Consider the following 26,419-nt stretch of genomic DNA (forward strand, 5'->3'; position numbering starts at 1 on the left):
TATTTGACCAAAACAATAAAAATCTTTTACACTTATGATTATAATCACATCTCATATTGCAGGTGCAAGTGAAAATTTCTGACTACCTAAACCAGTTGCTCACGACACCTTGGACTTTGGGAAGTTATTATCCTGAAATGTTTTGGACCCATTATTCCTAAAGAATTGAAACCATCATCCCCAAAATCAACTTTTCTTTTGTGGTATTGAACCTTCTTCAAAAATTTCATAGAGATCCATTTACTGAAACCAAATGTGTCTCTGGGGGACGATGATGACGCAGACGACATCATAGCATTATATGAAACAAAATAAATTTGCAGTCATATAAAAATGGAACAAAAATATTCATGGAGCTTTATGTATAAAACTGTATTATAAAGAATATTAAGAATTTTCAATATTCCTTAATATCTGTATATTCTACCAAATAAATGAAAAATTTCAATATATTTTGGAGTTCATCAAATGAAAAGAAATGAATTGTTTTGGTCACCATCTTATCAACAATCACTTAAATAGTACAATCAAGGTCCCAATGCCATTTAAACAGTTAAGAAGAAACATTTTCCTTTTTGTTCCCTCACATCATAACATAAAAATATCACACATAATAAACAATATATAGAAACTAAGACAAACTAGGATAACTATAATTTTATATTCTATCAACATGAAAAAAAAACTAATAGAAACTAACATATAATTTTCAAAGCAATTTCAAAAACATGTAGATGTCTTACAATGTAAATTAACTTTTTCACAAAAAAAACTTTTTCTAAGGGCTGGTCCTTCAAATAATATGTGAATCCATTTATATACTTACATGTACTTTATATATATAATTGGTCTATTAACAGATTAATCTCCCTTTGAAGAAATTTCAGCTTTCAGGACATTTCAGCATGGATTTTCATTCTATATTTAAATAAAGAATGATGGGTAAAAAAGGTTTTAAATCTTAAAGATTTGTTTTTTCTTATGATAAAACAGTGATGTTAAACAACTGTTGCAGTGATGTTTAATGATAATGATTTTTGATTTCAACAGTTTTGATGCAAATGACTTGACAAATAAGATAAGTTCAAAAATAAAATCTGTGCATGAACTGGAATATGATAAACTTGATATTAGAAATTCAAATTTTACAATATAAAATTATGTTTTATAATAATTGCAAATCTTTTTTTATTATTACCAATAAGGTAAATAAATTAAAAAAATATCAACTACAATCAAATCATTACATTGAGTGAACATGCAAATGTAAATAAACATCTATATTTAAGTTTTATTGCATCTCACAAAACAAGATTTGTCAAGACCTAACATTAACAACTACTTAATAAACCACTTAATTATATACATGATCACTAACTATTAAAAATTTACATCATAAAATAGTATGGCACTTGAACTTCTTAAACATAACAGCACTCAAATGCATAACTGTAACTTAGTAACAAACAATAACATATTCATCTTTGCAAGATAAGTTTATTTTTAAACTGATGGATATTTATGAATGCTTAATTATACCAGAAATTAGATAGTTAAGAAGATGTTAATTTAGATGTAATTTAAGAGGAAAAATTAACAAAAATACATTAAAGAGGGTAAAAACCCATTTTATTCAAAGTTTGTTCTGACATCTAACCACCAACTGTAAAATTTTGTGTGTATTGGACCTTACCAATTTCTTAAAAAAATGTCACACATCAAAGCAATCTCTGACTATTGCTGTACAAATCAGCAGTAAGATTACAAATACTTATTCATTTCAAAGAATTTATATAATTATTATTGTAAGATTTTGCTCATTGTATTTTGATTTATACTTGTTTGTCTTTTGAAAAATTATGTGAATTATGAGACCAAAGTCGTTCAACTCTTTTAATATATATAATTATAAATATCATATATGCATTTTGTACAAATTAAATGCATACTGATCAGCTGTAATCTTTCTTCATTGCCAAACTAACCAGATGCTCCGCAGGGCGTAGCTTTATACGACCGCAGAGGTTGAACCCTGAACGGTTGGGGCAAGTATGGACACAACATTCAAGCTGGATTCAGCTCTAAATTTGGATTGTGATTTAATAGTTGACACAGCATAGGTTTCTGACACAGAATGAATGTGTTCTAATGAACTTAAAATTTTTGTTTTCTCTTAGAGCAATTCACTATGCTGTTGAATATTAATCCTCTCAAAAAAATGTTTGAAGAAAATATCTTTTTATTTATGAAATTTCAAAACTAATCTCAATTAAAATATTCTAATGGAGATTGCAACAATAACTACTCACTTAAATACATCATGAAATATTAAGATGTAAAAAAACTGCTTGTTATCACTGAATGGTAAAGATTATCTAAATTTATCAGTTGGTAGTAAAAAGTGAATATACATTGTATATTATATATAACAAAGATTTAAGTTGATTCTGGACAAAGAAAGATAACTCCAATTAAAAAAAAATCTTGCAATAAGATATTTCTTGCTTACTATTCTGGACAAAGAAAGATAACTCTAATTAAAAAAAATTTGGCTATTTCACAATATTGTGAAATTAGATATTTCTTGCCATTGCACAACACTGTGCAATTGAAAAGACTTGCTATTGCACAATACTTAATATAATAATTTTAGATCCTGATTTGGACCAACTTGAAAACTGGGCCCATAATCAAAAATATAAGTACATGTTTAGATTCAGCATATCAATGAGGCCCAAGAATTTAATTTTTGTTAAAATCAAACTTAGTTTAATTTTGGACCCTTTGGACCTTAATGTAGGCAAATTTGAAAACGGGACCAAAAATGAAGAATCTACATACACAGTTAGATTTGGCATATCAAAGAACCCCATTTATTCAATTTTTGATGAAATCAAATAAAGTTTAATTTTGGACCCAGATTTGGACCAACTTGAAAACTGGGCCAATAATCAAGAATCTAAGTACATTTTTAGATTCAACATATCAAAGAACCCAACCGATTCATTTTTGGTCAAAATCAAACTAAGTTTAATTTTGGACCCTTTGGACCTTAATGTAGACCAATTTGAAAACAGGACCAAAAGTTAAGAATCTACATACACAGTTAGATTCGGCATATCAAAGAACCCCAATTATTCAATTTTGATGAAATCAAACAAAGTTTAATTTTGGACCCTTTGGGCCCCTTTTTCCTAAACTGTTGGGACCAAAACTCCCAAAATCAATACCAACCTTCCTTTTATGGTCATAAATCTTGTGTTTAAATTTCATAGATTTCTATTTACTTATACTAACGTTATGGTGTGAAAACCAAGAATAATGCTTATTTGGGTCCCTTTTTGGCCCCTTATTCCTAAACTGTTGGGACCGACACTCCCAAAATTAATACCAATCTTCCTTTTGTGGTCATAAACATTGTGTTTAAATTTCATTGATTTCTATTTACTTAAACTAAAGTTATTGTGCAAAAACCAAGAATAATGCTTATTTCGGCCCTTTTTTGGCCCCTAATTCCTAAACTGTTGAAACCAAAACTCCCAAAATCAATCCCAACCTTGTTTTTGTGGTCATAAACCTTGTGTCAAAATTTCATAGATTTCTATTTACTTAAACTAAAGTTATAGTGCGAAAACCAAGAAAATGCTTATTTGGGCCCTTTTTGGCCCCTAATTCCTAAAATGTTGGGACCAAAACTCCCAAAATCAATACCAACCTTCATTTTGTGGTCATAAACCTTGTGTTTAAATTTCAAAGATTTCTATTCACTTTTACTAAAGTTAGAGTGCGAAAACTAAAAGTATTCGGACGACGACGACGACGACGACGACGACGATGACGACGACGCCAACGTGATAGCAATATACGACGAAAATTTTTTCAAAATTTGCGGTCGTATAAAAAGTCTTTCTGAAAATATCAAAACCAGATTACAATTTATGACTAAGCAGTTACTATTATATACAGCAAAATTGTATGTTTTGATTAAGTTACAATAAGTATTTAACTTTCATGACAAAGAATATATTTTGTTATTAAAATGTACATTAGTCAAGTGATCACAATTTTTGAACACTTTTACATTGCCCATCCAGTTTTGTGTTGTTTACAAGAGCAAACAGAGCGTAGAACTTCATCAAGCCTAGGGTAACAGAACTCCCGCCACTCTGGTTCTAAGTAGTGGTCATTGATTGTACAAAGATTTGGAGCTCCAGACACCAATATTCTGTAAAGGCAGGGGATGTTGATTTTATCTGAAGTGACCAATGGTCCATTCCATGGATGTCTCAATATACGAAACTTTTCTAATCGTGGCATGTCAATTGTCTTTAGATAGAATCCTCTACTCTGAGAGATATCAAAATAAGCCACTGAGTTTGAAGATACTGAGTAAAGTGATAGAGTTGGTCCACTTGGTGTCCAAACTTCTAACATAAATCTGCGTAGAGCAGGAAGCCCTGCTAAAACTTCTGTCAACATTTTTTGGTCAAGACATTGAAATACAAAGTATTTCTCAAGAACTAAACTATGAATGTTTTTCAATCTTGTCAAACACTTCACACTTCTGGAACACCAATCAAATGGCATTACTAGCGTCCGTATAGCAGTTGCCTTTTTAGTAAAAAGGTCAAACATGTTAACAAAATATCTTGCTCTTAAACGATGTCTATACATTATATCGTTTTCTTTGTCGTCGTCCGGTGGTATCCAGTAAGGCCGGCATGGTGTTTCTTTCCAGTTTAAAGAGCAAACTTTACATTCACGATAATTGAGATTTATCATTAATGATTCCACAAGATTTAAGTAACCACTTGAACATTCTCCAATGTTGAACTTAAATTCAAAACGTTTTGGCCGAGGTTTAGTACATAAAATGAACTTGCAAAAAAGATGAACCCGTTTCTTATAGCATGAGTAACAGTTTTCAACTCTTTCATGAACAACTTGTGACGGAAGGCATGTCACTGGGAAGTTCCATATGGACAGTTGGTCCCAAACACTTGGATGAAGGAGGAGGTGATACCATTCTTTACATACTGTTAAAATACAGCCTTTCTCTATGTGGTCCAAGTAGGAAAAAACCTTTAATTTGCAGTCTACTGGCAGTGCATTAAAGGTAAAATATTCATTGGTAAGAATAGGTTCGTCTAATAAGATGTTGTCATATTTTCTGCTTCCTCTTATTCTTAAACTTCTCCTCTCAGCCATCAATCAACCTGTGAAAATAAATTGGAAGTTACATTGCTGTATCAAATAATTACAGTGAAGCCTGGCTAAACCAAATCCTGCATAAACCGAAAACCTGTATAAAGCAAACATGTTCTCAAGCACTGTCATATCATAGTGTATGCGTTGTGAACCTGATAAACCCAAACATCAGCCAAAATCAAACAAAATCTTAAGTCCTGAAGAAGTTTGGTTTAAACAGGTTTCACTGTATATATAAAAATAATAAATTGTATAATTTTTAGTGTGTGGGTTTCTATGTTGTAATGTATTAATACTATTTCAGGTTAGGATGAAGGTTGGCACCTGTTGGCTCAGTATTGAAACTAAACAACCTTTTGTACACAGATGTACATATAATTTAAGTAACTGTGCTTACATGTACATGTACCTTCAAGATTTACTCCCTGGAGGCTTGTAAATGAGCAGTATTTTGAAGTTCACAAACAAATATAAGATTTTCATTGTCCATAAAATTATACTTCTATGAATAGCAAAGACAACTATTAATGACAGACAATAAAACACACTATTAGACAAATTGCATGTTCAATAGTCTAGAGAAATTCAGAGAAATGAAAACAAAATGTTTCACAGAGTGCATGAGAGATGGAACCCTGAACCATTGGGGCAAGTTTGAACACAATATTCAAGCTGAATTATTCAATGGGAAATGGAAAAAATTTAGAAAAAAATCACATCCCCAGCCCATGGTAAATCATCTACATGTACCACGTATATATATTTATCATGATAAAATTACCAGTAACTTTTCTGTTTTGTGTACACCCAATGTGCAAATTTGCATCTATATAAATGCTGAAAAGAGTTTTTTTGTCTGGACTTTGTCCCCTAAACCCTCTCCATGATAGATGAGCTGAATCAGGTTTAAAATGTGCTACATTTGTACTTCACAAAGCTACAGTCCCCAAGAAGACAAATCTCAGATTTTGCGCTTGCTCCATCAATACTGCCAAATACATGAAATAGCTGGGAAGCAGTTAATAACATTGTTCAATGTGTGGTTTGCCAGTGATTATGTGTGATATGGCCATGTTTCAAACAAATTACATCTTGAAATTGCGACATGCACCACCACTAGATCAGTACTTACATGTATGGTTAGAAATGTACATTCAACACTTACTGCATAGAAGTTTATTAGAACAGATTTACATCATTAACATGATTAATACATGTAAATACATGATAAAGAGAACCCCAAACAACAAACAAACATATCTCTGGATTTTAACAATAAAAATCTTCCAGTGGTGTCTTTTTTCTTGCCATGATTGGGGAATCAATAATATTTAATGTTTGGCCTTGTGTATTTAAATTCGTTTATTTTCCCCAATCTTTATTGCAAACAGGTATCACTATGTACAATGTATATTGGCAGATGATGAATTTGAAAGCAACTAGCTATATATTTTGTAATTTTATTATTTTTCATTCACAATTCATATGTGTTTTTTAGCTTGATTCTGACCAATGCTTATATTCCAAATATATATGTATATGCCTCTATTATTGTTGTTGCTACCAATTAAATAAATCAATTGTATCTGATTTTATGCCTTTTATGGGCCCTGTAATTTGGGAAATAAAAATATTCTATTCTATAATTTTTGACTTAGTAAAATTTGAGGACACTGGTACGACTAGATATCGCTTCTGACAGTCAGGCAAAGCAATGTGACAGGTGATTGAGTGTCTTCTTTGACCAAGTCGCTAACTTACTTGAGCCCGGTTATGTTGTCAAGCAGTGCCAGTGGCAGTGAGCAGGTTATATAAATTCATGATGAAATTAGTCTTTAACATGTATAAGGGGTTATATAACTGTATCGATCATCAATAAAGTTCAGTCCTATACATTGTAACTTGAATTAAATTTTCTTTAAAAGATGAAATGCATACACTACGATGCCATCTTAAAATAAAGAATCAGGGACTTTCCAGGAAAAGTGGGAAAACTTATTTCATAATAATTATTTTTAACCTCGGTGACACTCATTTAGTGTTCACACCTGACTATTTTCCAAATGAATGTGAAGATTAAATGTAAATAAATATTTAAACCTGGAGAAACACTCCGTATCTACCTATATTACTGAGAACTTGTTGAGTGATGGAAGTGCCTTAGTTTTCAGCCATTTTCCATTCTCTCTTCGACTGGTTTAAACTGAGCATTTCTACTTTAGCTCATTTTCTGTGGTGAGAAAAAAAGAAACCAGTAACCATTCGTATTTCCTAGTTTTGGCCGTTTTTCGCTATGTCCGTTATAATTAAAGGCATTTTTAAGTTCATTTTTATTTCCAAATTGGGTCAAATGACCGAAATATCAAAAGATTGAAAATTAACTTTTAATCCTTTGTTTTCTTTTTGCTTGATCAGCTGTTTTGATCACATCCGGTTATTTTATACTGGTTTACGAATAAGATCACATTTGCACACCTTGCTCTCCTTATAAACCAGATTACGCGGGAAAGGATAATTTTACTATTAAAAATTGTTTATCAACATATGATTCAACAATGGGAAACGAAACAAGTCAGAATGTTTCATATTCAGAATCTCTACCAAACAGCATAAACATTACATGGAAAAATGCAGAAAAAACAAATGCATTCCCTGCTAGAGAAGGACAATGTTGTTGTGGTTATGAAAAAACCCTGTTTGTTTTTGGTGGTGTTTTACATTTACAATCAGAAATAGAACCACACGAATCAAATGATCTTCTTGCATTCGATACAGGTAAAATATTTACTTTTTATAAAAGTTTTTACGATCTTTAAATGGGATATCAAATGTAGCGGGGTTGCTTCCCCTCAGTACAGGTAGAACATATATAGCTAGTTTTAATCAACTGAGCTAGGGAATCGATTCTTTGGCTCAGTTGGTTAATGCACTGACTGTCACCCAGATGACCGGGGTTGGAATCCCGGTGGTGACGATATGAATTTGTAGAGTAGATACATGCTCTCCCGTTACATTTGGCGCCCAACTAAAACATCCACGATGGTTATCTGGAGTATAGCCAGGGTTTGTGTTGTTAAGAGTCGTATATAAAGATATGATGACTCTTGTGGTGGGGGAATAGTGTAGCGGGGTTGCTTCCCCTCAGTACAGGTAGAACATATATAGCCAGTTTTAATCAACTGAGCTAGGGAATTGATTCTTTGGCTCAGTTGGTTAACGCACTGACTGTCACCCAGACGACCGGGGTTAGAATCCTGGTGGTGACGATATGAATTTGTAGAGTAGATACGTGCTCTCCGGTTACACAAAGAGAAAGAGTCAAAGTAGATTAAACAGGCTGACAGGAAATTTATTACTATTGATACACATATTTTTACTAGAGAAACAGTATACGTACTAGTTAATATTTTATGCCCCTGCCATAGCCGAGGGTCATTAAGGCTTACCTTTGTCTGTCTCTCGATCTGTACATCCGTAGTGTAGGTACATCTTTAATTTGGTTTTCGTTTTCCTACTTTAGTCTTTAGATTAAGGACGCTGTGTGCGAGTGCCAGCATGGTGGTACGAATAGTCAAATTGCCATTCGTAGGCTATGCGTACCCACATCGCAATTTATAATGAAATGTCAACGGATGGAGAATGAAAAATGAGAAATTGTAGAGATTCATTGCGATATATCACTAGAAAGGTATGATATTTTCTGAGAAAACTCATTTAAAGTGTTGAAATCTTGTGTTACAGTTGTTTAGGGTGATAGTGTACATTTGTAAGTGATAAATTTTTTCTGGTAAAATATGTCTGGGCGGACAAATATTACTAGTATAATAAGTTCATGGTTACAGAATTTATTAGTATATAAGTCTGATGTTAGTAATATATGTCCCCAGACTAATTTTCCTAGGTAATCTTGTTCTATAAAATCCTATAATAAATTTAATTACATTTAAACCATGGAAATTCTAAGAGTTGCATAGTTATATTTTTGATAAAATTTTATTTATGTCCCCAGACTATTAATCATAGGAATTTATGTTCATGTCATTAATATTCCTAGGTTAAAATGTCCATGCCCTTAATTTTAAAAGATGAATATGAATGTAATATGTTTAAATATTGTTAAAGACGAAACGAAACAGTGATGTATCAATATTTTTAACCAAAAAAATTCTCCATACTAATTTTTCTAGGGAATCATGTCCATGTCATTAATAGTTTAGGTTAAAATGTTTATGCCCTTAATTACAAAAGGTGAATACAAATGTCATGTTTTAATATTGTTAAAGAGTTGTGCATATATTTGTTTAGGGGCCAGCTGAAGGAAGCCTCTGGGTGCTGGAATTTCTCGCTACAATGAAGACCTGTTGGTGACCTTCTGCTGTTGTTTTTTTATTTGGTCGGGTTGTTGTCTCTTTGACACATTCCCCATTTCCATTCTCAATTATTTCATCAATTTTTTTTAATAAAATTTATGTCCCCAGACTAATTTTTCTAGGAAATTACATTTTGTATGTCCATGTCATTAGTATTCCTATGTAAAAATGTCCATGTCATTTATTCTATAAGTTTATTGTTATAAGTTATAAATATTCAATATTAATGTTTTAATTAGGTTATAAAGGAAATGTCCTTTGTTTTTATTGGAAAAAATAAGGACATTTTTCTATTTTAACTAAAAAAAAAATTTTTTGTATTTTAAATATTTTTATGATACATGTATAATAAAACTATTAGAAAAACAAGTCTTGGGACAATTTTTCCAAGGAAAATAAGTGCCAGACATATTTTACTAGCTATGAACTTATTTTCCTAGGAAAATTTGTCCTAGGACTTATATTCCAAGTAAACTAATGGACATGGACTTGATTTACTAGGAAAAAAGTTTAGCGGACAAATTTTACTATCGGACATAATTTACCGTTACACATATTATAATACAATCTTAAGATTTTCACCACAATATTTAAAGTCATCAAAATTCTTGAATTGATTCATCATTTACAACATTTTTTTTGTAACAGGCTCAATGAAATGGGAGAAAATTGAAGTCAGAGGAACTGTACCATCACCAAGGGCCACTGCAAGTCTGGTTGCTGTTGGGAAAAAGTTGTATTTGTTTGGTGGTCTAAGTCACATGTCAGGCTGGTTTGATGTTATGCATGAGTATGATATTGGTAAATAATTTAATTTTGGATGTAACACGTCTTCTGATTGGCTGACGTAATTTTGTTATGAACCCATAGACATAATTTAGTCATGTGACCGTGACATCATGAAGGTTTATCATGGTTTTCTACGGTTTAAATGGAATTTAGAATTAAATTATAAGAAATGACTGTAATATTTTTTCTGTCTATTCAAAATAACGTAAAAAAAAATTGGTGCACACTGTTAAATAACCGGCTACGCTATGCACCAAAATTTTTTATGTTATTTCTTCATAGACAGAAAAAATATTACAGTCATTCCTTAAATAATACAGTTATAACAGTTATAATCGTAATGTTTCCTTCATTGTGAGCCATACATTGATCTTGGATGGCTAAAACAGAAAATTAACACAACACAACATATACAAGTAAATAGAACATACATGTATATCAAAATATATAATGTATTGGGGTTGAAACTGTCTTGTCAAGACATTTAGTGTTAATAGTTTTGTTGTATATATTGCATGACTAGTGCTTCATCATGGATACTCAAAATTTTGTACAGGATCACATGAATACTGAAAAAGGTATATCATATAACAAATAGTTACATGTATGATACACACAATGGTGTACAATAGTACAAGGATCACTGAATACTGAAAAAAGGTATCATATAACATGTATAATACACAAAAAGGTGTTCATGAATCACATACAATATTGGACAGTACAAATTACAATAGACCATACAAACACCAGATTGAGGCTGACTCAAACCAAAAATAAACACAAATAGCACATGTTTGTGTTTTATATTAACATGCTTAAGTTGTAGAGAATAATGTTTTTAAAATGTCATCTATGTCATATACATGTATGTTGCCTGTCTTTTTCAGAAAATAAAACTTGGTCAGAAATACAAACCACAGGTACACCTCCAGCACAGAGAGACAAAGTAGGAGGTGTTGCTATAGGAACCAACATTTATTATTTTGGTGGATTTGGACCAAAGTCAGCTGAGGCAGATTTAGATATATATGATGTACGATCACATTTTTTTCTTACTACTCTATTTAAGAAATACAGATAAAGAGGATTAACAGGATTATCATTTTGGATTATTATAAACCCACCAAAAAGAATATCAGAAAAGGGTCACTGACGATCAACCAAACAGAATGAAATATATTTGATCTGTAAAAACTTTGGATGAATACATTTCATTGATTGATTGATTAATTGTTATCAGAACAGAACCTAGCCAGAGGGGAATAATGGGGGGGAGACAGGGATTCCCCTTTGATCCCCTTTGGTGTGAAAAATTTGGTTGATAGTTTAGGAAATCATTGAAGCATGACTGGTGCAGCCCCCTCTTTGGCAGTCAGTGGATCCTCTTCCCTTTTTATGAAAATGTTTGGATCCACCACTGCTAGCATTGTCTGATCCATCACTGCTAGCATTGTCTGATCCATCACTGCTAGCATTGTCTGATCCATCACTGCTAGCATTGTCTGATCCATCACTGCTAGCATTGTCTGATCCACCACTGCTAGCATTGTCTGATCCACCACTGCTAGCATTGTCTGATCCATCACTGCTAGCATTGTCTGATCCACCACTGCTAGCATTGTCTGATCCCTGAAAGTGAAGAAGTAGTTGTTAAATGATAGAATTCAGTTGAATTTTATATAATCAACTTTTATCTTTAATGAAATGTTTTGATTGAGAAGGTGCAATTCTCTTCCAAATTGACTCCATGATGAATTCTTAATGAAGGAAACGAAATTACATTAAAACAACAATTACAAATGTAGACTATCAAAGGAACCCCCCCTTTCCCCCTTTTCCAAAAAAATACAGAAGGAAACAATGGCCAATGGCCGTCTTTCCCCTTAGAGCTCTTCAGCTCTTTGATTATTTAATCATATTGAAATTGAAAAGTCATTATATAATCGTGTAAATCCACACATGGAGTGAAAAACTAATAAAAGACCTAAGAGAAACTAGCATTTTAAAAGACACAAAAATATGCTAGATCTAGAAGTTAGTCTTCTTGGTCGAAATTGGTTTTTTTTTAAATTTGAAAATATATCAAATGCAAACTGTATTTTCTTTCATTCAGTGGACAAATAATGTTATAAGCTTGCAAAACAACTAAGTAAAACTACTATTCTATTTGGATATACTGTGCTGTTCATTTAACTCCTTGTACACATTTTAGGACTTTTCCCCTTAGTAACTGGTTCATATAATAATACCCCTGACCGTCCTACAATCCAACAGTTGTCAAGACTGTCCTTCATAATGCATTTAGATGCTGATCTCATATGTTGTTACATAAGAGTTTAATGTTGACTTACAGATTGTATAAAAGAAGATGTGGTATAAATGCCAATAAGGCAACTCTCCACAAGAGACCAAAATGACACAGAAATTAACAACTATAGATCTCTGTACAGCCTTCAACAATTAGCAAAACCTATAATGCAAAGTCAGCTATAAAAGGCCCTGAAATGACAATGTAAAACAATTCAAACAAGAAAACTAATGGCCTCATCTATAAAAAAAAAAATGAATGAAAAATAAATATGTAACACATAAACAAACCACAACCACTGAATTACAGGCTCCTGACATGGGACAGGCACATACATAAATAATGTGGCGGGTTGAACATGTTACCTTGTTCCCAACCCTCCCCTAACCTGGGACAGTGGTTTTACAGTACAACATAAGAACGAACTATAAAAATGTGTTTGCTTTTCATACAATTATGTGGGCTAAAAGATATCAAATATATATATGTGAATACAACAGTAATATTTAGTACTGGAGTTATCTTCCATTGTCCACAACTTTATTTGAACCCATGCATGTTTTTCAATGCAATGTTTATTTTTACATTGTTGTTCCATCTGCAAAATAAATGCAACCTTCACCTTCATGTGAGCACTTTAATTCTGACTGTAAGGCTTTGAAGAAAGTCCTGATACAATTGTGGTTTAACCATGACTTATTATTTTTCCATCCAAAGTATCTTGGTATGTTGGGACCAATTAATCACTTTGCAGCTCAGAGGAGCATAGGTTGTTCTTCTCCTGTTCTTATATGCATGCAGATTCCCAAAATTTTACATTAATCAGCAATAAGGACTTGTTATTTTTTGTAAAATATCTTAGATTACAAATGCTTCTCTGTTTTTCAATTGATTGTACTTGCAAGTTTTTTTTATTCAAGGGCATACAATACAGTTACAGGGGAGGTAATGACGTTGGTAATGTTAATTGTTATTTTCGCGACACCAAACTATGACTTATCAGGAAAAGATTCAGGTTTTTGACTGATTTTTATCATTCAAACTTATTTAACTTGAAAATAAGTTCATTGGCCCCTCCTTTTTAATTGCCAATTGGTTTGATTATGCAAGAAGATTATGTGTGCCAAATTTCATGGAAACGTAAATAGTGCATTTTTTTTTAATTTGATAAATATATATAGCAAAAATCTTTTTTTTTGCTACATTCATGAACATTTGATAAATATGAGTTATTTCTGATTAAAAAATGTATAAATTTTTTGGATACTTTGTAAATACAGAAATTACAAAATTACAAATTATTTAACAAAAAACTATTTGTGTTTATCTTTCAAAACAAAAAAGTTATGTCTTCCTTTTGAAACAAATATAAAAAATTTAGACCTTATTTTACCTAAAAAGTAGGACATGAAGGTATATCTTTTATTACATATTTGATCTAATCAGGTAAAAAATAGTCTATATGGAATTTTTTATCAAAATGTAAATACGGGATCAAAACTGTATCGTATGCCCTTAACAAGGTAAAAACTTTGCCCACCTGGTGTCGAATCCCACTGTCGGTAGGTGGAGAAAGCAAAATCCACCTAAGCTGTAATGTATTTGTATTTTTATAAACTTCCATTAAATATTTCAGTCCGAGGAAGAGGGAGAAGATGAATTACCAGATGGAAGTGCTTCTTTTGGATGGTTTAACGATTTGTTTGTCTTTGATACAGGTATTTATCTTATGTTAGAGCCTCTAGGGATAAAAATCAGAATCAGAAATAAAATGTCTGGCTGGCTCAAATAGTTTTTGGAAGCCTTGGTTAGAGGCCTGTTTAACATCTCACATATTCCAAAGAATGTTGATTGGTTACATGCGAATTCCTCATCTGTCTTGTTTGGAAATTAGGCAGCAGTTTGATCATCTTTAGTTTGTATAAACTGTTTATTTATTTATATAAGTTCACACCTGAAATGTGTCTTTAGATTTCTAGTTTTTCAAAAAATGTTTTGTACAAGAGGTAAGAAAATAAATGTAAATTCAATCTGAAACTGTAAGCTGTATTACACATATTACACAGAATGTTCCCCTTATGAATTAAGAGATGTTGGGTATACAACAGAATAAAAAATTTGAATGATGGTAGCTTTTAAAAAAAAATAGCATTAAAACAATGAAAAAATATATAATTTTATTTATAATTAACAAATATTGTCTCCCTTGACGAAGTCAAAAAGCGAGACATGGGTATGCTGTTTCTGGCGTCAGCGTCAACAATGTATTAGTTTGTGATAAGGTCTAGTTTATGATGAACCACTATTGGTAAGTCAAAGATATTTGGTATGCAGTTGTAAATGAGTTGGCACATCTCATGACCATGGAGATTATTTTACCCAGACCCCTTAGTTATGGTCTATTGACTTTGAAACTTTTGCTAAGTTTTCATGTTTTAGTTTGTGATTAGGTCAGTTTATGGGGAACCACTAGTTGTAAGTTAATGATATTTGGTAAGCAGTTATATAACCATTGGCATGTCTCATTTCCATGAAGATTGTTCAGTCATGGTTCATCAACTTTGAATATTTGCCTAAGTGTTACTATTTTAATTTCGACATTTGCATTATCAATTACAGAAAGCGAGACATAACTCTGTGATAACAGTTTATTGATACATATATTTTTTATTTTTTATTTTTTTATATAGATAAGACCCTTGGTTTTCCTGTTTGAATGGTTACACTAGTAATTTTGGGGTCCTTTATATATCTTGTTTTTCGGTGTAAGCCAAGGCTCCGTGTTGAAGGCCGTACATTGACATATAATGGTTTACTTTTTTAAATTGTTATTTGGATGGAGAGTTATCTTATTGGCACTCGCACCACATCTTCCTATATCTATGTCTAAACCAGTGACAACTCTACAACAGATTTATATATATATATATATATATACATAGACATATTTTTATTTCTTTTAAAAATATCTTTAAATACAGTAAATAAGAAGTGGTCTCAACCCATGCAGAAAAACCTTGGAGTTCCTACAGCAAGAGCAGCCCATGGTATGTGTGCTGTTGGTACAGATCTAGTCATATTTGGTGGAAGAGATACACAATGTAGACGAAATGATTTACATGTATTTAGTACTGGTAAGTTGCTCTGATCATGGTAGTATTATATTAACAGGAAGAACAGTAATGCCAGTTCAAAGGTTTAATCTATGTTTCTGATTACTTGTTAATTGGTATAAGATATGGAATTTTAATTGATTCATGTCTTATTATCGATCAAATCATGGATTTTTAGGTCATAGCGTGTTCACGGAAATCTACAAACATATATGTATTATTATTGTGTGTAAAATAACAGAATTAATCTTGTAAGCAGTTCTATTTTGTAAGACTAGTCTTAATTATTTGCTGTTTTCCAATTTTGTACAGGAAACTACTGTTTGACAGCTGAAATTGTGGTTAAAAAGTCATTTGTATGGAAAGCTTCTGAAAATATTATTTTTTTTAAATGACAAATATTTACTGGTACATTTGTATTTGTATTTAAATGAAATTATTACTCAAACAGAAACATGGAAATGGAAGGAATGTAAAGTTAAAGGGAGACAACCAGAGCCACGTTCCTTTCACACAACAACTGCAATTGGTAATAGAGTAGTGGTAATGGGAGGCAGAGGTGAACAAAATCAACACTTTGCTGATCTACATATATTTGACACAGGTAAATAGCAAAGTGTGGAAATGTTAACATTTTAAAATTCTGAAAAGCATTAGGTTTGGAAAGGGTCAATATTTGTCCTTAAATTCCATGAAATTAAAATTTGAGGAATACATGTATAAAAGTATTTCAAAATACAAATTCACCAAGATTTAGCAAATTCCATCTTAGAGTAATCAGTGTTCCCACTTGACAAAAACAGAATGGTGAAATAGCAGTTAAACATCCAGATTTGTTTTAGCAAATTTTGTGGAAGTGGTAGACTTAGAGCATATAAAATACTTCAAAAGGTCAGCTTTTAGACACTTGTCTGTACTGTGATTGCCTGGACAAATTGATTAGATATTTGTTCTATAACATGACGGTCCCCATAATGCACCTATTTTCACAGTATTTTTTTATGATCAAGACAAAGATTACCGTTCTGTGTTTATTTTGTAGCAGTATCCTTGTTTATTGTATAGGTACACCAATTTATTATATCAAATAATCAAAAAACAAATTATTTAGTCTCAAAGAAACCTTTTAAGAATTTCAGCTCTTTTTGTTGAGTAGGTGCAATTTAGGTATTCAGTACAATTTGGGTATCGTGATGTTAGTCCTAGTACCATAAATATTGACAGATCATGATTCATTTGCATCCATTGAAGCGGATTTTGTAGAAGGATTTTAAAGAAAAACTATTTTTTCAGTTAGCAGTAGTAAACAATAATTGCATCTTTGAATAAATATTATTACCCAATTAATGGTGATGAGATGAAATTTCAAAGCTACATCAGTAACAACTAAATGTTGTGCCATATAAGTGTTAAACTTATTTCTTAGTAATAGTGTTACAGCTGGTTGCAAATGTAAAACATGTACCCTTAAAATGATGGGTCAAACATTATTTAGCCTTAAATTATTTTTTTTTGCAGAAACAATGGAGTGGTTACAACCAAAAGCTACTGGAGATTTACCAAAAGGGCGTGGACAACATTCTGCAGGTGTTATAGATGACAAGCTCGTCTTATTTGGTGGAACAACAGATTTTAATCCAGAAATTATGCAGTGCCAAACATTTTTCAATGATACATATGTTGCAAGTATAGGTAATTATTGTTATCCTCTAATTCTTACTGGACTTGTCCCTTTCCTGACCTGTTTTTTTTGTTATTAGCATGTGATTAGTTTGATCCCATTTCTTCTATTGCCAAAACTTGATTATGACATCATATTGTCTTGTTTTCCTCTGAGATTCTTATTGTGATATCAGAAAAAAGGAGACCATGCCTGTCTGTTGACGTCACTTAGGCAGAACATATTTTTTTATTTGGCTGAAAATCATTACAAAAACAGATTCCACCACCAAATCTTTTAACTATATTTGAGCAGTGCTCTATTTAAAAAAGGAAAATTGCTTGGTATGATTGCCCATGAGACCACTATCCACCTAAGTTAAAGAAGTAGGTAAGACCTACAACAATGAAAAACCCATACCATATATGGTAGTCAGCTGTAAAAGGCCTGACATGAAAAATATGAAACAAATCAATTTAGAAAATTAACAGCCTAATTTTTAACAAAACAGTTTACAGAAAAACAAATATGACCGACATAAACCAAAGACAATCACTGAAACACAGACTCCTGACTTGGGATGTCATGAAATATAAATTCCTTCAGAATATAAGTTCCAATATCATTCAATTTTCATATTACTGACTTGACTCCAGAACTTATATTTGAGCCCTTTAAATAATAAAATTTAACTGTCAGTAGTGGAGAAATATCGTAATACACGAGTTATAGTGTCGGAATCTGTTTCTCTAATACTTTTTATCGTTCTTTTTCAAAGATTTTCAGAAAATTGTGCTCCTTATATGCGATATCATCAGGCAAGGTCGCCTTTTTTCATGACGTCACAATAGGAAAATTGAGAAGAAAACAAAACATTTTGACGTCATAATCAAATTTTGACTAATCATTTCCCTAGAACAGATTTTTCACTAGTGAGGAGAAATATTTTTCTCACACCGGTCAGGAAATGTGAAAATAGCACAAAAATTAGAGAATATAAATTCCTTCAGAATATAAGTTCCAATATCATTCAATTTTCATATTACTGACTTGACTCCAGAACTTATATTTTTTGTCAGGTTACCTTCTCTCTGGTAGGACATCCTGGATTTTTTGGGATATTAAGTTCTAAACAGAATTTATATTTTTTGTCAGGTTACCTTCTCTCTGGTAGGACATCCTGGATTTTTTGGGATATCAAGTTCTAAACAGAACTTATATTTTTTGTCAGGTTACCTTCTCTCTGGTAGGACATCCTGGATTTTTGGGGATATCAAGTTCTAAAAGAATTATTTAAAATTTTTGTTGTTGCCAAATTTCAATTATATATTTTATGATACATATATTTTTGATTTCAGACAATTTCATGAAAGGTGAAGGCACAAAAGCAACTAATGGACATGCAGAATCAACATCATAGCAGAAGACATTTTAACTATTATTTAATTTTTATACTATTTGTTATACAATTTCCCTGCAATATTAAAATGATCTGAATACCTTTCCTTGTGATTTATTTTAGTTATTTCCATGTTGCTGAGGATATATTTTTTGTGAAATAATTATAAAAAGTAAATTCTGGTATGACATTAACAAATTAATTTTTCCTACACAAAGTAATTATAAACTGGATGTTAAATCCTTATATATTGGTACTCAGCGCTGACAATTTTACATTTTATATCGTCACAAGCATATATCAGAGGTCAAAAACTTTTAAATTTAAATAAAAAAATCTGTAGAACTTTTTTTCCATGAATTAAGCATTAACAGTAAATGTTATGAAATGAGACCAAAAATATCAAGTTCGTTTTTGGTATCACACATGCATGCATATGCTGTGTTTTTCACTTTTTGTAATTGACATACTTTTTTATGACCATAATGAATAAAACAGATATGTGTGTCTATAAAACAAAAACCCAACAACACAAACAACACAAACAAAAGACATCTACAAGACAATATAAAATTTTGGCGCATACACAGTTGTCTATGCAATATTCCCCTCTCTAATTCATCCTTCAATCTAAAAAGATTTGAAGGAATAAAGCAGAAACTATCCAGGATATACACTACAGCTCGAGTGGATTTTGCTTTGTCCACAGTGGGAATGGGTCACCAGATGGGCAAAATTTCTTGCTTGTTTTCTCTGCCCACCTGTAGGAGTGGGCATGCAATTATTTTTGTTTAATCAAAAGACTTGCAAGTACAATCAATTGAAAAAAGCAGATAAGCATTTGTAATTAATATTTTTACCAAAACAGAGATAATAGCTGGATTGGGCATGGTTGGGCTGTCCACGGTTGGCCTGAGGAAAAAGCAAAATCCATCCAGGCTGTTGTGTAATATAAAACAACCACTGATGAGATGCTTGATGTGGGACAGGCACATATAATTATATATGGAAGGCTTCAACTAGTTATGGTCCAACCTAGAAAAGCAATGGGTTGTGTGCTGTTTTATGGCAGCAGCAATAACAATGTATTAGTCTGTGCTTAAATCAATTCATAGGGAACTACTAATGTTAAAAATGGTAGTTGGTATACAGTTGTATAAGCATCGATACTCATTTCCATGGAGATTATTTGGCCCTACCTCCTCAGCCATTGTCTATCGATTTTTAGACTTGCTTAGTTTGCATTTATTAGTTTGTGATCAGGTCAATTTAAGTAGAACTGCTAGTGGTAAGTCAATGATGTTACTTTTGTGGGTAGGAATTATATTAGCATCTACAAGTCACTTATATGGCTCCAACAAGTTTGTGTTAAGGTAAGAACCACTTATGATAAATCAATGGTATTTTGTATGCAGTTTTTGTAGGGCTGTGACTTTTGTCATAGAAAGCACAACATGGGGATAGTGATCCAACAGTGGGGGTGTTAGCTTACTTCTTTAAAGCTTTATATTTTAGAAAGTGGAAGACCTGAATGCTTCATACTTTGTATATAGATGACCCATGTTTCAAAGTTTCTGTCTGTTACATGTCGATTGTCCATGATCTCATTGTCATGGTTCAATGACTACATGATTTTTAAAACTTTTTTTTTTGTAATGTTAATTTCTCACTTATGAGCAAAAGGTGTATGGAATGATTGTAAGTTGTACATGTCTATCGGGCAGGTGTCATTTTACCTTGACCTCATTTCATGGTTCAGTGGTCGAAGTTAAGTTTTTGAGTTTTGGTCTTTTTATGCCCCACCTACGATAGTAGAGGGGCATTATGTTTTCTGGTCTGTGCCTCCGTTCGTCCCGCTTCAGGTTGAAGTTTTTGGTCAAGGTAGTTTTTGATGAAGCTGAAGTCCAATCAACTTGAAACTTAGTACACTGGTTGCTTATGATATGATCTTTCTAATTTCAAAGCCAAACTAGACTTTTGACCCCAATTTCACGGTCCACTGAACATAGAAATGAAAGTGCGAGTTTCAGGTTAAAGTTTTTGGCCGTTGTAGTTTTTGATGAAGCTGAAGTCCAATCAACTTGAAACTTAGTACACTGGTTGCTTATGATATGATCTTTCTAATTTCAAAGCCAAATTAGACTTTTGACCCCAATTTCACGGTCCACTGAACATAGAAATGAAAGTGCGAGTTTCAGGTTAAAGTTTTTGGTCGTTGTAGTTTTTGATGAAGCTGAAGTCCAATCAACTTGAAACTTAGTACACTTGTTGCTTATAATATGATCTTTCTAATTTTAAAGCCAAATTAGACTTTTGACCCCAATTTCATAGTCTACTGAATATAGCAAATGAAAGTGAGAGTTTCGGTTAAAGTTTTTGGTCAAGGTAGTTTTTGATGAAGTTGAAGACCAAACAACTTGAAACTTAGTACACATGTTCCATATGGTATGTTCTTTTTAAATTTAATGCAAATTTAGATTTTTTATCCAATTTCAAGGTCCATTGAACATGGAAATTGATAGTGCGAGTGGGGCATCCGTGTACTTAGGACACATTCTTGTTACTAATACTTTATGCAATAGGTCAACTCTATTTGGATTATGGTAATATATACTTTGATGTACATGTCAGTCTTGCATGGTTCATCTGACCTTGGCCTCATTTTCATGGTTCATTGGTCAATGTTTAGTTTTCTTGGTTAAGTTTGTTTCTTATAAACCATAAGCAAAAGGTCAACTATATTTAGTGTATTGTAAGGTGTAAATATATATTTCTTGTTTGGTTTATGTGACCTTGACCTCATTTTCTTGGATCTTGTTAAGTCTATATGTAGTTGTAGTAAAGCTTTATATTTAGACTATCAACATGATATCAATGATCAGTTAAAAAGGGGAGACATTTCAGTGTGTGCACTCTTGTATAAGCACTTCTCATTTCCGTGGAGGATATATTGCCCTGCACCTTCAGTCACGGTTCATTGATTTTCATATATTTTGCATAGATAAATGATGCTACATGTATTTAGATTCATCATTTGCAGTATACTTCAAAAATTCATAAAAGTCCTGTATATTCAGACCCCCCCCCCTTTTTTTGAATTGTAATCAGCTAGTTAATAAAATGTATATAAAAGAGCATACAAAAAAAATCTATGAAAGCAAAAGAGGGACGAAAGAAACTGACAACGCCATGGCTAAAAATTAAAAAGACACAGACAAACAATAGTACACATGACACAACATAGAAAACTAAAGAATAAGAATCACAAACCCCAGTAAAAACTAGGGGTGATCTCAGGTGCTCTAAAAAGGTAAGCAAATCCTGCTCCACATGTGGCACCCGTCGTGTTGATCATGTTATAACAAATCCGGTAAATAGTCTAATTCGGTAGGTCACATTCATGAAAGGGAAGAGGATGGCTTAATTACATAACCAATCTAATTAAAATATTGATCTCTGATTACGTTGTAACTACAATATTTTAATTAGATTGACTGCAATCTAATTGGTTGACTACCCCGGTGTAAATAACACCCCACCCTTGTTCACCACGGGATAAATAAAAATTTTAAAAAAATAACAATTTTGCCAAAATTTAAAAAAAAAAAAACACATTTTTTTTTAACAATATTAATGTTTTTTGGGGGGAAAACTCAAAAGAACAATTTTTCCAAAATTAAAGTAAAAAATATTTGACAATATGCAGCAACATGGACATTGAAATAAGATTATTACGCTGGAAATTCAAAATGAATAGTGTCTAAGACTAAAGTATCCAGGAGGCGGATCCAGACATTTTAAAAGGGGGTTCCCAACCATGGACAAAATGGGGGAGGGGGTCCAACCACATAGCCCCATGCAAATGCATTGATTGTCCAAAAAAGGGGGGTTAAAACCTGGATCCGCCACTGGTATCAATCCGTTCTTAATGTGGCTATGTTTGCAACCTGAAACTATAACAGACAATTGTGCAACTAGTTGATGGTCGTTTTTTTGCAAGCATAACACTATGTCTATTTTTGACTACTCCCTTTTTTGAAGAAGACAAGTCAGTTAGTCTGTGTAACCATGCAGCTTATCTGTTTTAAGGCAAAGTTTACCTTAAACTGTTTTGATAAATGCAAATGAAAATAATTGCGACGGGAAATGTTTAGAAAATTAAAATTCCCTTTAAAATTTTGATCGGAGTATTTGTATGCAGCTTTTCTTGAATTTGCAATAACTAATCAGCAATTTTTTGTCTAGTGTTTTCATTGCTTTGTTTGTTTGTACAGTTTTTGTTCACGTACGTTCCCATGGAAGGTTAATCCTTATAAATTAATGCTTCCATAAAGCACAATAAACAGCTGCGCCATGAGCGCATGATACGTCTCTCGTCTTGTGTGTGAAGTTTTTGCAATAATCATAACTATTTTCTGAGATACGGGGCGACATGTGAACTGCCTCCCCTTTTTTTTCACCAAAAAAATACTCTAAAATTAAAATTTTGAATCCCCACCAAAACATCTTTAGATTAATATAACTAAGAAGTGTGTAAAGTTTTTAAGCAATAATCAAATCGGTTTTGAGATACGGCGCGACATGTGAAAAAACAACACCCCTATTTTAGTTAGAAAGTCCCGTAACTTAAAAATGTTTTTATCTGATTTTCACCCCAAAAAAATACAGATCGTTTGATCATCATAAAAATCAACTATATTAAGTTTCATGAAAAGTTGTTCTCAAATTACGGTGCGACATATGTAAGCCGGATAGACAGGCGGACAAACGGACATCTGTATATCATCAGTGGCGTCAACGTGATGATCTTTACTGCAATTACGTTCATCCCAATATGGCGGACACAATTATAGGGATATTTTAGAAGGCTAATTTTTCCACTTTAACAGCTTATTTTCATATTTGTTTTACATCAAGAAAGATCTTTATAAGCATTGCCATTGTATGTGTTTTTCATAAATTATAGAAAAACAACCAGAAGAACGAAAAATCGAGATTCAAAAAATCACGATGATGATCGAAACTTCGTCTACAGATGATCTTTACTTTGACGGGCGTATATAAACTATTGATTTACTTGAATACGATTCTTGCATTTAGACAATATATCATGTTATACTGCTTGTAATTTATTGTGATGATTCAATAGTTTATACATTGATCAGTAGTTTTAAATTCTCTACATCTTTTAACAAAATATCCATACCCGTTCTTACCATTAAAACATTAGCATACAAAAAGACAAAACAAATAAGTTACTTTTCACAAATTCAATCAGTGTATAGAAATAAAATCATTGAAACTGAATCACAAAAAATAGAAATAATGGTGAACCGTATTGTTGTTGCTCGTGAGTTTACTTTTGTGTATTAGCACCTGCTTTCAAAGCTTCCATGTCCGACTGTAGTTTAGTCACGGATCCATTCAAGCTCAAGATATAACTGCGATAATTACGAGTTTCATCTAAAAATTGTCTTTGAAGAAAATTGATGGCTACCTTCATTTCATTCATTGAACCACCGCTCGGAGAACTTTGATCTAATTTTTCTTCAAGACTGCCAATTCGGCTTTCAATATTTTGTAAATTGGCGGGGGGTCCTCGACTTTGTTCAGAAATTGTGTCGACTTTGGTCTTTAAGTTTTCAACTGATTTGGCTGTTTCTTTCAACGCATCTATGTCACGTGCGTGTTTCCCAATGGACGCCACTGTGTCTGCTAGCTGTCGTTGTAATGAACTGTAAATTGATGTTTGTACAGAGGACTGTGATTGAAATTTGGCGGCAATATCCAGCATTTGCGATTGTAAAGTAGCTAGTTTGGGAGAACTTCCTTCAGAAATACTTGATTTCCAGCTTTTAACCTCATCCATGAATCCTTCCAGTCTAGCTATACTTTCTCTTGTAGAATCCAGTTTTGACTGCATTTCTTTTGTCAAATCTTTTAAGTCCTTAGATTCAGTATGAAGTTTTGTAAACTGGCCACTGAAAACTTCAGTAATTGTGTTTAGTCGTGCATTCGTAGAATCTATCCCGTGCTGCATATGCATTATTGAATGAGGTTCGTCTTCAGCAGAAACTGGTGTTCCAATGTTTTTGCAATTTGTGTCAGGAACAACAAATTCATACCGGCACATTTCAGTATTTGTTCCAACGAACAGTACAAGTAATAATCCAAATTTAAGTAATGACATTATTAAAACTTTATCGTAAGACCTGTCTTGTGTTGTTTGTAAAATAAAATATGCTTAAGAATGTTCCATGCTTTTATATATAACCGTAATCTTTAGTCTATAAAAAGATGGGGTAAACAAAGGGCTTTAGTTTCCTTCTCAAGTCTACATTATACAGACATCTTGGGGACTGTTTGAAAGTTATTTCCTCCCCCAACACAAATCGTTTACTTATACTTTTACATTTCAGTTTATTACAATTTCAATAAGATACTGTTATTTATTTTTCTTATTAATGTCAACCTAAATATGTACGAGCAAATTAGAGTCAAATAACTGTAATTTTTGTCAACGGAGTGCAATTATTTGACGATTTGTTTTACACTTTCCACCCATTAAGTCAATGAGGGGATTACACCTCTCCGCTAAATACCGGCATTGTCGAATTCATCACCAAATATTTTCGACGTGAATCAAAGTTCTCCATTAAATTAGTGTTGTTTGCAAAAAGGAAGGACAGGATGTTTAAGTTTGTTTTGAAAATTTTATCAGGTAATGTTTTCAACTTTGATGAAGTTAGCTTCCATGTTATGTTAAGCGACGGATTAAAAATACGAAGGACACAATTTTACGATGTTAATAAGTCGAGTTTTTTTAAAGTACGCATAAATGTGAAAGGTTACACCAGAACCACTGTTTGTAAAGTAAAATAATAATAAATGTGCGTTTGTTTTAGAAACTCGCGTGTGAATCTAAAATAAAGCATCTTGTTTAAAAATGGACTAGCCTTTTTGCATTTGTTTGGTCACGATTAAAGTGTTTACAGAATATAGTAAGACTAAAATAGGATATAGGTTACATATCTTTGCAACACCCTAAAATTTACCACCCGTCTCTAGTTTTTACGGAAGCAAAAAAGTGATCCCAAGAATTTAACATGAATGCTCAAACCTTTGATTGACAATTATCGGTTTATGGTAAAAAATTATGTAAATATTGTCTGTAAAAAATGCGCAGACTTCTACGTTATTTCAAATACCATTATTCCACTCTACAATTTAACGTCCTCGATTGCATTATTTCAAGTTACTAGCTAGGTTTCATGGAAATGTAACAATCATTGAATAAAAATATTTTTGGAGACTTCTTGCGGGAATGCAAAGTTGGGTAGGGAACAGATTATAATTACGAATGTAACAATAACTATTGAGGCTACGGTTACATTGCGTTATTGTTACACGAAAAGAGGTTATTGAGGATAGAATCTCGTAAACTGTAAGTTTTGAACAAATGTTGACTGTTAAAGAGAAGTATGTTCTCTATATGCGTCCGCTTATTTGAGTTGAAAATGCAATTGAAATTTCAATAACGTAGAGAATTTTCAATAGTCAATTTTTAAC

At 32.3% G+C, this 26,419-nt stretch overlaps 3 protein-coding genes across 3 annotated transcripts; 1 reads left to right on the forward strand and 2 right to left on the reverse strand.

Annotated features, from left to right (window-relative positions):
* Nucleotides 1-3,902: 3,902 nt before the first annotated feature.
* Nucleotides 3,903-5,212, reverse strand: LOC134715558 (uncharacterized). The gene has a single exon (XM_063577799.1). It carries the CDS (start codon nucleotides 5,206-5,208, stop codon nucleotides 4,078-4,080), a length of 1,131 nt encoding a protein of 376 aa, XP_063433869.1. The 5' UTR covers nucleotides 5,209-5,212; the 3' UTR covers nucleotides 3,903-4,077.
* A 2,431-nt stretch (nucleotides 5,213-7,643) lies between these two features.
* On the forward strand, nucleotides 7,644-18,953 carry LOC134715559 (rab9 effector protein with kelch motifs-like). The gene is made up of 8 exons (XM_063577800.1): nucleotides 7,644-7,983; nucleotides 10,227-10,379; nucleotides 11,258-11,403; nucleotides 14,315-14,396; nucleotides 15,660-15,812; nucleotides 16,243-16,395; nucleotides 17,310-17,483; nucleotides 18,810-18,953. The coding sequence occupies exons 1-8, from the start codon at nucleotides 7,764-7,766 to the stop codon at nucleotides 18,869-18,871; spliced, it is 1,143 nt and encodes a 380-aa protein (XP_063433870.1). The 5' UTR covers nucleotides 7,644-7,763; the 3' UTR covers nucleotides 18,872-18,953.
* A 5,005-nt stretch (nucleotides 18,954-23,958) lies between these two features.
* Nucleotides 23,959-25,100, reverse strand: LOC134714010 (uncharacterized). The gene has a single exon (XM_063575265.1). It carries the CDS (start codon nucleotides 25,038-25,040, stop codon nucleotides 24,207-24,209), a length of 834 nt encoding a protein of 277 aa, XP_063431335.1. The 5' UTR covers nucleotides 25,041-25,100; the 3' UTR covers nucleotides 23,959-24,206.
* Between the last annotated feature and the right edge of the window lie 1,319 nt (nucleotides 25,101-26,419).

This window comes from Mytilus trossulus, chromosome 4 (assembly GCF_036588685.1).
Source record: "Mytilus trossulus isolate FHL-02 chromosome 4, PNRI_Mtr1.1.1.hap1, whole genome shotgun sequence".
Lineage (NCBI taxonomy): Eukaryota > Metazoa > Mollusca > Bivalvia > Mytilida > Mytilidae > Mytilus > Mytilus trossulus.